The following is a 12,255-nucleotide window of genomic DNA, read 5'->3' as shown; positions in this document are numbered from 1 at the left end:
CACTGCGCTCCCTTACTTTAATGGAGCCTTATTGTCCCCATTTACAGTACATTTCCTCATCTATTCACCCACTATATTGAGACCATTACTGCTGCTTCTATGAAAGCAAAATCTATCCATCAAGCAAATACCAGAAGCTTTTCCCTTACCAACAAAAGGCCTGCAGAAGGCAGAGTAGAGATCAGTGGACGTGCTAATGTTTTCAGCAATATAAAAGCTATTCTCTTCTGTCTCCCTTATATTAATATCATATATTTTGATTTTAACTGAGCTAAAGGTTCTGAATACATTGTTGAGTTGTGAGACCAGTGGTCATTGAAAGGTGTTTCTCTGACATGGAATATAATTACTACATTATTTTCTACAAAAGAAACTACATTTCTACTAAACTACATTGAAAAATACTTAATAAACATGATTTTTCCCTTATGAATCTAGATGATTTAGCTGAATTTTCTGTTTAAATCTCCTCTTCCTTGACAACATGTTGTTCTGTCCTTTAGATGATTGTAGCACTGTGCTACGTAATCCAGATGGTCATTTCAGCTCTTATAATTACCCACATTCATATCCCAGAAACATCACCTGCTTGTGGCTTATCCAAACTCTACAAGGAAAGGTAAGATGTTCAAACCAGTAGATATATTGGGGGTTAGTCAGTAATACAAAATATGCAATACAAAATGCAGCCATGGGTAATATAGGGGAGCCATGTCTCCTTATTAATTGTAAACGTATGCATTCATATATATTCACCCAAGCATACATTTGAATGCTGTGTTCATATCTACCCTGTTTCCCCCAAAATAAGACCTCCTTAGTTAATAAGCCTAAACAGACTTTTAGTGCATGCGCTAAAATAAGCCCTCCCCTGAAAATAAGCCTTCCCCGAAAATATTGCAACACAGCAGCAGCCATCAGGTGATCATGCTCGCCACCTCCTGCACCTCAAAAATAATAAGACCTCCCTGAAAATAAGGCCAAGTGCTTATTTTGGGGGTCAAAAGAAAAGAAGACCCTGTCTTATTTTTGGGGAAGTATGGTACTTTCTCAGGTGTTGATTTCCTTAGGTAGGGTGAGTAACAAAACAAGGGAAAAGGAGATTTTTGAAAAAGTCATTTACTTTAAAGTTTATTTCAACTTTTGCTCCTTTATCTTTAAATGTTTACGTTGTCTGGAGGGTTAATCTCTAGTGAACACATTATCATTACCATTGTAACAGAATGCACTGCTTGGACTGTCAAATAATATTAGCTGTGTTTTATAATAATATACAATATTTGAAAAGAGAGAAAAAAGACATCCACCCACATCAAATGGGCTCCATCCATTATGTTTAGGTGTGAAGATCTTTATTAGAGCTAAGCAGAAACTTTCCCAAATCTAACTGTTGTGCATTCTTGAGATGATGGGATGCTTCAAAACAGATTGATTTTTAATTGTATAGCACTAAAAAAATCTTTAATTCCATCAAACTCCAATACTATACAGTTTTAGCAATGCAATGCCTATTTTTGCTTTAAAACGTGTATTAAGCAAAAACACCTGCAAAAATGTGGATTCTTCCTCATCATTTCTGGGCAAGATACTTGCAAACCCATTGGAATGGTGATCAAAATGAGATAGAGAGAAGTTTTCTAAATAAAATAAACCTTTTACAGTTTTACTCCATGTCTGCTGAGGAAATATACTTCAAAGTATCAAGAAGCAGGAGGTCATTTGCCAATCTTCTTCAGATGTCCTTAACACAAAATGCATACTAAAGAAAGAAACCGTGACAGAAAGTTAAGAAAGAAAAACATATTGAATCACCTTTCACCAACTTGACAAGTTCACCAAACAACTATAATTTCCAAAAATTATAGGGTGATGGGTTGGGAAAGGCTAATATATTCTAAATTAAGAAGTATGTTGCAATTTTCATTTCTATGCTTGAGCTGGTGTCTTTTGCTTATACAGTTTTGCATATGAAGTTAATAAATCTTCATTGTGTTTCTTGTGTCAGTACTGTGAACCATTCAAGAGGCCATTTCTCAGATTTAACAAGAGCTGCTTGAGAAATGTGTGAATTGGAGCTAAGTCAAATTCCACTGCTAGCATGGAAATGTTTGAGAATATGTTCAAAGCTCTTAGTGTAGCAGCTGACTAATTCCAAACATTCCCATAATCAGAACAACTGGTGGAAAGGATCAAACAAGGAACATGCATTTCTATAAAAAAAAAACATTTATTTCTTCAAACTTTATTTGAAGATAAAATGTTTTGCTCAGCAGTCTTATTTGTTCATTCTCCTATTTGCTTTCTTGATGTTGAATTATCTGATATATCAAAATTCAGTGAAAACCATAGTCATTGGCACAGTGATATGCAGTGATATGCTTTATAATGCCTTGGTAAGACCAGACTTGGAATGTTGCACCCAGTTTTGATTGTATAATTTTTATATTGTATAAAAATATGTTGTGGCTCTAGAAAGTGTGCAGAGAAGACCAACAAAGATTTGTAGGGGAATGGAGGCTAAAACATACAAAGAATAATTGCAGGAATTGAATATGTCTAGTTTAATGAAAAAAAGAAGTAGGGGTAACATGGTGGCAGTATTTGAATATCTGAGGGGCTGCTACAAGATATGGTTAACCTATTTTCCAAAGCTCCAGAAGGTAAAACAAGAAGCAATGGATGGAAATTAATCAAGAAGAGAAGCAATCTAGAAATAAGGAGAAATTTTCTGACCGGGAAAACAATTAATCAGTGGAACAACTTGCCTCCAGAAGTTGTTGGTGATCCAATACTGGAAGAAGGATTTGGGGTGACATGATAGCAGTGTTCCAATATCTAAGTAGCTGCCACAAAGAATAGGGAGGCAGCCTATTCTCTAAAGCACCTAAAAGCAGGACAAGATGGATGGATGGAAACTAATCAAGGAGAGAAGCAACTTAGAACTAAGGAGAAATTTCCTGACAGTTAGAACAATTAATCAGTAGAACAACTTGCCTCCAGAAGTTGTGAATGCTCCAATACTGGAAATTTTTAAGAAATTGGACAACAATTTGTCTGAAATGGTATATGGTTTCTTTCTTGAGCAGGGGGTTGGACTAGAAGACCTCCAAGGTATCTTCAACTCTGTTATTCTGTGTACGGAACCATTTTCATCAAGATTGCTGATTTTGCTGTAATTTTTGCAGTGAATAATATCTAATACGTATGTAGCATCTTCTTAAATGAATCTTATAAAAGAAATGGGATGTTTTATTTAAAATATTTCTATTTGAGTCCTATGTATACCCAACCACTAATATACTAGATAGAAAATAGCTGACAGCAGAGCAACACTCAAAAGAGTATATTGTAATTAGAAATAAGCAATATTCTTTTATGCCCAGAATATTAAAAAAACAGAGAACTGTGGTTAAATGCAGATTAAAAGTGAAAGAGCCTTTAGAAAATAAATTTTAGTCGGGCTCTGGGAAGTCGGGGGGGGAGGGAGGTGGGGTGTTAGGGGGGAGGGTGGGGGGGATATATACTATGTGTTTGATTTCAATGTAATGCGATTTCACATGTATACTGTTTCTCTTTAATTTCTCTGTAAAAATAGGACAAGCTGAATACATTGACATATAGTAGAAATACACCAAGGGGAGGAGGAGTGGGATAGAAGAAAGAGGGGTAGAGAGGGCGGGAGAGAGGATGGGAGGGAGAGTGAGAAGGAAGGGAGGGAGTGGACTGGGAGAGAGGAGTGGTAGAGGGGGAGGGGAAGTAGGGTAGAGGGGAATGATGGAGGGAAGATAGAAAGTTGGAGGGGGGCGGAAGAAAGAGGTGTATGGAGAGTGGAAGAGGTATATTGGGTTTCTATTTTGGGGGGTATTGTTGACAAGAGGAATAGCTGTGATTATTGTTTAATGTTGTATGGCCCTGGCTATACACAATATATATGTGACTGTATGAAAATGAAAAATGGAAAATAAAAACATTTTAATATAAAAAAGAAAATAATTTTTAAATAGAAAAGTTAGATAAATGAAGTATAGAATTAATTATCAAACATATTAGTTCCATCATGTTCAGCATTTCTGTATCAATCAGTTCATAATTCTGATGCAGAATAAAACATATTATATACTGTACATAGCCAAAAAACAACAACAACCTCTATATTATAATGTGGTGACATTCAACTATACAAGACAAGTATTTTTGTTCTTTTCCCAGCTTCCTTGTTTGCTACATCAATTAAGGTACAGTCAATGTCCGAAGATATATTTTACCAAAATCAAGGTACACTTAATAAGAAAGATTTAAATAACTTAAAGCTGCTTATTTTTCTTATTCTGCTTTAGGTCTTCCTGAGTTTTCACATTCTCGATCTCCAGAGTTCTCCAAACTGTTCCTCTGATTACATCCGAATTTATGATGGAAGCAGTAGAAAAGATCAGATTCTCATTGACAAGTGTTGCGGGGCAGGGCAATTACCTGCTGTGGTGGCTTCTGGGAACACAATGCTTATAGAATTTGTAAGTGATGAAGATGAGACTGCAACAGGGTTTATGGCCTCCTACACACATGGTATGAATGGTATTCAAGTCTCATTACCAGTTTCTTGTGAAATGACAAAGCAGATGCACACAAAATAAGTCATTTGCAATGGTTAAATGTATCTGCAACATCAGTTAATTTTATACCTTCCATTGGAGAATTTCATTAAATTCTCTAAATGCAACTTTATAATTCATCAAACTGTATGTCTTCTAATTTGGTGCTTATCTGAGAACCAGTTTCAATTCCAGTTTATGCAATTCCAGTAAATTCTGATTCCATTGAGGTTAAAGTAGCCCAATATCTTCCACTCTGTCATCCTAGGGATGATAGGCCTCGGATGAAGTTATCTGCTTTGTCCTTTGTCATATATTTCTGAGCTAAAAATTGTCACAGAATTTCAGACTTTGTCTGCCAATCGTAAAGCATGTTATAGATCAATAATTGACAGATATTTCACATGTCGTCAGCAGCCACCTTCTCTTTCACTCTTGGCTTCTTTGAGCTCATATTTCTAAACTAACAAGAAAAAAAAGGAAAAGGGAAAAACAATTCCCAATCTTTACAATGATTATTTTGCAAAGTCTTGCATTGCTGCTTAGAGCCTCAAGAAACACACAACTTAAAAAAAGAAAAACTTTTTAAAATGTGTAGGTAATAAGATCACTCATTTTATTATTTTGTTTTATTTTGTTTTATTTTGTTTTATTTTGTTTTATTATTTTGTTTTATTATTTTGTTTTATTATTTTGTTTTATTATTTTGTTTTATGTTATTATTTACATGAAGTTTTCTTTTTCTTAACCATAGTAAAGTGTGGAGGAACGTTCACTAATACTTCGGGAGCCATTACTACTCCAAACTTTCCTAAAAAATACCCTCCAAATCAAGCTTGCCTATGGATTATCAGTGCCCCTCCAGGAAACAAGGTAAGATACAATGGTGCAAGGGACAGTGGAAGATTAAAAAGGGGAAAATGCTGGGTGTGAGTGTGCGTTAACCTCATAAGGGTTCGGTCCTGTCCCCCCTGCTATTTAATATCTACATGAAGCCACTGGGTGAGATCATTCGACGGCACGGGATAAAACACCATCAATATGCGGACGATACACAGTTGTATCTGTCCGCCCCGTGCCAACTCAGTGAAGCAGTTGACATGATGTGCCAGTGCCTGGAGGCTGTTAGGGTCTGGATGGGGGTTAACAAGCTTGTACTCAATCCAGACAAGACCGAGTGGCTGTTGTGTTTTCCTCCCAAAAACTTGGTCAATATTCCATCACTCAGGCTGGGGGGTGAAAACCTACGCCCCTCAGACAGGGCTCGCAACTTGGGGGTCCTCCTGGATCCACAGCTGACTTTAGAACATCATTTGTCGGCTGTGACCAGGGGGGCATTTGCCCAGGTTCGCCTGGTGCACCAGTTGCGTCCCTACCTGGACCGGGAGGCACTCGCAACAGTCACTCACGCCCTCGTGACCTCAAGACTGGACTACTGCAATGCGCTCTACATGGGGCAGCCCTTGAAGAGTATTCGGAGACTTCAACTCGTCCAGAACGCAGCCGCGTGAGCAATCGTGGGTGCACCTCGGTACACCCACGTTACACCTATCCTCCGCGAGCTGCACTGGTTACCGATCAGTCTCCGGATACGCTTCAAGGTGCTAGTCGTAACTTATAAAGCCCTTCATGGTATTGGATCTGGGTACTTGAGAGACCGCCTGCTGCCAATTACCTCCCACAGACCCATTAGGTCTCACAGGGTTGGCCTCCTCCGGGTGCCATCTACAAGCCAATGCCACCTGGCTATTACCAGGGGGAGGGCCTTCTCTGTGGCAGCTCCGGCCCTCTGGAACAAACTCCCCGCAGGGATTCGGACCCTCACCTCTCTCCAGGCCTTCCGAAAAGCCGTCAAAACCTGGCTTTGCCGGCAGGCCTGGGTGTGATGAGTTCCCTCCCCTCTCGACATGTATGGTTGTGCGATTGTTGTCGACTTTTATTATTTGTATTTTGTCTTTTATGTTCCCCCTTTTTTTCCCCTTTCAATTGTTCGCCGCCCTGAGTCCTCCCGGAGAAGGGCGGCATACAAATAATAAAATACCAATACCAATACCAATAAGGTATTCCAGACAAAAAGCACAATCAATGCGAGCTTTATTGAAAGATTACATCAACATTTGCAAGACTGGAAGTATTTTTCTTTCTTTTCCTTTTACTCTCCATAAATTTAGGGAGAGTCCCTTTTGAAATGTTTTACATGCCTCTGTCCTTCTGTGGGCTGAGATGTGATTGGACTATGAAGAGTTTTTAGAAAAAGAATCATAAATGGGTGGGTGGAAAATTGAGTCGTATTGCCATTAACGATTACAGATTAACAGAGTTGGGAAGAACCTTGTAGTTCATCTAGCCCAGCCCCCTGCCCAAGCACACCTTACACTATTTCTGACAGATAGCAGTCCAGTCTCTTCTTGAAAGCTTCCAGTGATGAAGCTCCCACGACCTCCGAATGCAAGCTGTTCCATTGGTTGGTTGCTCTCACTGTCAGAAAATTTCTCCTTATTTCTAGATTGAATCTCCTTGTTCAGTTTCATCCATTATTCCTTGCCCGGCTTTCAGGTGCTTTAGAAAATAGATGGCAATAAATATGGTAATAACATAGTAATAACCACACTCAAAGTGTAGTTCTCAATAGAACTGCATCTACATGGATGGAAGTATGCAGTGGGGTGTTCCAAGGCTCTGTTTAAAGCCCAGTAGTCTTCAATAGCGTCATCAATTATTTATATAAAGGGATAGAAGAGGAACTCATCAAATTTGCAGATGACACCAAGCTGACAGGAATAGCCAACACTCCAGAAAAAAGGCCTAAGATACAGAAAGATCTTGATAGACTTGAACATTGGACCCTATCTAACAAAATGAAATTCAATGGTGAAAAAAGTAAGGCTCTACATTTAAGCAAGAAAAAACAAACACACAGGTATGGTATAGGTGGTACTTGGCTTAATAGTAGTAATTGTGAGAGGGGTCTTGGAGCACTAGTGGCCAATCATTTAAATATGAGTCAGTAGTGTGTTTCAGCTGCCAAAATAGCCAAGGCTGCATTGACAGAGGGATAGAATAAAGTTAATGGTGCCACAATGTTAAAAAGATGTTGGAACTCTGGAAAGAGTGCAGAGAAGAGCAACAAAATGATTAGGGGGCTGAAGGCTAAAACATATAAAGAATGGTTGTTGGAATTAGGTATGTCTAGTTTAATGAAAAGAAGTACTTGAGGTGACATAATAGCAGAGTTCCAATATCTAAGGGGCTGCCACAAAGAAGAGAGAGTCAACCTATTCTCCAAAGCACCCAAAGGCAGGACAAGATGCAATGAATGGAAACTAATCAAGGAAAGAAGCAACCTAGAACTAAGGAAAAATTTCCTGAAAATTAGAACAATTAACCAATGGAACAACTTGCCTCCAGAAGTTGTGGTTGCTCCACCACTGTTGGAACACGTTTTAAAGAAGAGATTAGACAACCATTTGTCTCAATGGTATAGGACTTCCTGCCTGAGCACAGTGTTGGACTAGAAGATCTCCAAGGTCCCTTCCAACTCTGTCATTCTGTTATCCTGTTAAGTACCAGTTTTATCACATACATGCCTTTGAGTCAGTGTTGATTCTGGCAACTGCCTAACAAGTCCTTTGAAGTTTTATTGGGAAGACTTAAGAATAGGCTTGCCATTTCGTCTTTTCTGGGACTGAGTGAGAGTGATGGGCTCAAGGTCACCCAGTCAGCTTTGTGCCTCAGGGAGGGATAGAAGTTATGGCGTCCTGGTTTCTTCCTGATAACGTAATCACTACATCAAGATGGTTCTACCAGCATCATATAGAAAAAAATATTAATGTATAGTTGTAGAAAATATAGTATCAGTTATGAAATATATTTATAGTCAAACCTGGACAGTTTTAAAGAATTTTATATCATATTGCAATCATCTTCCCATTTTAAGTCTTCTTCAATATTTTTTAGTCTTTCAAAAGAGCCTGTTGTGATAGATATAGAAATACTGACTAATGTTCAATATATATTTCATTAACTTTAAATGAAGTAGATTTGAAGCATTTTTTAAATATTGTTAATATTCTTCAGTGATAACTTGTCATGAGTTTAAGAAGAAAGTATTATAATAATTTCATTTAAAAACAACTCAGCATCGCAATCAATTTTTTCCAGGGTATGCTCAGCAGAAATAAGTCTTTTTATTACTCAAGTCAATAATAGTAGAAAGCCGTTGATCTTGCCATTTCTTGTAACTGATCCTATTTAACCATGACAAATGATAAATTATGAGAGAAAATGGAAAGGATCAAAGGCCAGAATCTCTATTCATTTTTATAAATCTAGGTAAATTTTGAGAGTGCAATATTAACGCATCTGACCATATTTTAACCTCCAAATAGCATGAATTGTTTAAATTGAAAAAACATCAAAACAACATTTCAGATTAACTGACATCATACATTTCCTTATATGGTTTATGTAATCTTAGTCACCATAATTATGCATTAAAGAGCATTTTTCCAATATGTAAACCCAAGAAGGAGATAAGGGGATTTTAAGTAGATATAAAAATTATGAAAATTAATTGCAGCTATTCTGCCAAGCGTAGATAAGAAATCATGTTGTCATGCCTTCAGTTCTGTCTTAATGTTTTGAAAGAGAATCATAATTACATTTTTAATTGATGCCAGTCTTTTGCTCTTAACTATCTAAATCTACCCTTCTAGTGTAAATCCAGAAGATTCTTGGTAGCAATTTTTGTGATTATTTACTACTAATGATAAAAATAGCCAATGGTTTATCAAAATTGTCTTTAGTCTTGCTATTGCGTGACCGTTATTATATTCCAATTAGAGAACTCCGACATCTCTAGTAGGATTCTGAAGAGAAAGTATCATAGAATAAGCAAATTATTAAAGACTATTCTACTTCATATCAAAACCTTGGATGTTATTTTTTCTCCAGTCAGTGGTAACATTACAAGGAGAAAAGAAACTGGGTATGAGATCTCTGAACAGTATTTGAAATGGGCACTTTGCAGTGTATCTTAGAGCAAGTAAAATATTTGAAGAATTGATGTACCTGGGGTTCTGTGTATATCAGTTGATGCACATGCTTCTCTGGTAATGTCTATGGAGATTCTCTGTCATCCAGCTGAAGAAGCTTCTTGGATGAGAAGTAATATGTCTTCAAAGAAAAAACCAGAAACTCCAGTTGCCTCGTGAAAAAGCAGTCACACAAGCATGCATGCACATGTACGGATAACCAGGAACAGCATGTAAAACAACAGGTTATTCCCAAATAATTTATGGGTTTGTACAGTATGCTAAATCATAAGCCATATTATTCTTTTTAAAAAAAATCCATGATGGCTCATTTCACATAACTGATTTATTAAAAAATTGTATCCAAATCCTGATTCTCATTGTTTAAATTTATACTTGGATGCTGAATTTAGATTAAATGTTATATTATACACAGCACACACACACAAAAGTGTACCTTTTTTCTGGATTCCTCAGATATCTTTGACCATGACCTCTTTTGAACTGGAAGACATTGATGGCTGCAGATACGACAGACTTGTGCTTTATGATGGCAGTCAAAGCAGTTCTTCACTTATTGGCACTTTCTGTGGAAAAATGGAAGTTCCTCCTTATACTTCTACTGGAAACTTTCTTCGTCTAGAGTTTTACACTGACTTTGCTTTTCAGCTTTCTGGATTCAAGATGGACTATTCAATTAAATAGAACGTCTAGGATTTCTGAACATCCGTTTGTGGGATGTGTTATGAAAAATTATCAAATATTGTATGCTAACATAATTAGCTTAATAAATAATTGAATTACTTATGTAATCAGAAGTTTTGTTCTATTCTGTGCTTGCAAAACATTAGAGATTAAATGGCTGGATAGATAACGTTAATTTAAAACAATTTCAAGAGTTTATTTATGCAAAGCTTATTAAAAGAAAGACCGCACATTTTATTATATTTAACTTGTGAAATTGATCAGCACAAGAAATGGTGATAGCTCCTAATTTGAATAGCTTTAAAAAGTATTTGGATGAAGTCATGGACAGCAAATCTTTCAAGGGCTATTTATCTCAAGACTCAGTATTGCCACTCGGCTGAAGACTGCTTGTCTGCAAAACCATTTTCAGGCGGGAAATGGCAGGAAAGCATGACTTCATCTCATTCTGGTGGGCATCCTGGAATTTCAATTCCATAGAAAGCCATGGCTTGACGGTTCTGATTTTTTGTAGGTGTAGACAGATGATAACATTTGACTATCTTTTCCAGGCCTTTGTGGCTACTCTACCAAGTTGAGAGTCTATGGCACATTTCTAGATTGCCTATTCCTTTACTGTTGATGGTTGATCCTAAAAAGCAGAGGCTGTCAACTGCTAGAAGGATAGAAAGGGGGGAGGGGAAAGCGAGAGAGAGGGAAGGAGGAAGAGCGAGAACAAACTTTTCTTCTTGCTTTCTCTAATCTTTTTTCTTTTCATCTCTCTGTCTCCTGTACCCCTTAGTGCCTGATATATGTCATTCCCAAAGCTGCCCTCAACAGAACCTGCCCATCACTCTCCCACTATTTTGCTCTATTCCTTTGCATAGTAAATGAGATTTATCCCTGGATGGAAAAATATTTTTTTTTTAAATTGTCTTTCTTCAAGAATCTCCACTTCAATCTAGCAGATTGGGCATACTGCAGATCCTGTCAGCCAAAGTATGTGGACTGGTGGGAAGTAGAAGACAGACCTTCTCTGTTTTGAGGAATATTCTCTCCTGAGAGATTAGAATGGCCCCTAACCTTGTTAATCTTCCATAAAACTTTAATAATCTGGCTGGGTACCCAGATCTGGGGCTCTGAATATGTTAAGGGCCTCATTTCTTGGCTTTACTATTGGTTGGATAATGATGTTGTATGTTGTATGTATTTTTTTCTTTTGGATGTTTTTAATTTCAATACCATCGAAATTAAAAATTGCGGCTTTCGATACCATCGACCATGGTATCCTTCTGCGACGACTGCGGGAGGTGGGGGTGGGAGGCACTGTTTTATGGTGGTTCTCCTCTTACCTCTTGGACAGGTCGCAGTCGGTGTTGGTCGGAGGGCAGAGATCGACCCCTAGGCCCCTAACGTATGGGGTGCCGCAGGGTTCGGTCCTGTCCCCCCTCCTCTTTAATATCTACATGAAACTGCTGGGTGAGATCATTCGACGGCACGGGATAAAATACCACCAGTATGCGGACGATACACAGCTGTATCTGTCCGCCCCGTGCCAACTCAATGAAGCGATTGATGTGATGTGCCAGGGCCTCGAGGCTGTTAGGGACTGGGTGGGGGTTAACAAGCTTGTACTCAATCCAGATAAGACCGAGTGGCTGCTGTGCTTCCCTCCTACTAATTGGTCAAGTGTTCCACCTCTCAGGCTGGGGGGTCAAACAGTACGCCCCTCAGACAGGGTCCGCAACTTGGGAGTCCTCCTGGACCCACAGCTGACTTTTGAACACCATTTGTCAGCTGTGACCAGGGGGGCATTTGCCCAGGTTCGCCTGGTGCACCAGTTGCGTCCCTACCTGAACCGGGAGGCTCTCACAACAGTCACTTGTGCCCTTGTGACCTCCAGACTGGATTACTGCAACGTGCTCTACATGGGGCAGCCCTTGAAGAGT

At 38.4% G+C, this 12,255-nt stretch overlaps 1 protein-coding gene across 1 annotated transcript in view; it reads left to right on the top strand.

Moving 5' to 3' along the window:
* The window catches only part of LOC106537953 (astacin-like metalloendopeptidase), a 28,657-nt gene extending 18,266 nt beyond the window's left edge, over positions 1–10,391 (top strand). Inside the window, exons 8-11 of the mRNA XM_087722344.1 lie at positions 504–619; positions 4,338–4,563; positions 5,344–5,462; positions 10,100–10,391. Coding sequence (XP_087578470.1) covers positions 504–619; positions 4,338–4,563; positions 5,344–5,462; positions 10,100–10,327 — 689 coding nt within the window. The 3' untranslated portion in view covers positions 10,328–10,391. The remainder of the gene's footprint in view (positions 1–503; positions 620–4,337; positions 4,564–5,343; positions 5,463–10,099) is intronic.
* The last annotated feature ends 1,864 nt before the right edge of the window (positions 10,392–12,255 follow it).

Source organism: Thamnophis sirtalis, unplaced genomic scaffold, assembly GCF_051295495.1.
Source record: "Thamnophis sirtalis isolate CommonGarterSnake01/CBP01778 unplaced genomic scaffold, rThaSir2_p1.2 scaffold_1, whole genome shotgun sequence".
Lineage (NCBI taxonomy): Eukaryota > Metazoa > Chordata > Lepidosauria > Squamata > Natricidae > Thamnophis > Thamnophis sirtalis.
This window is presented reverse-complemented; position numbering and strand designations above follow the sequence as displayed.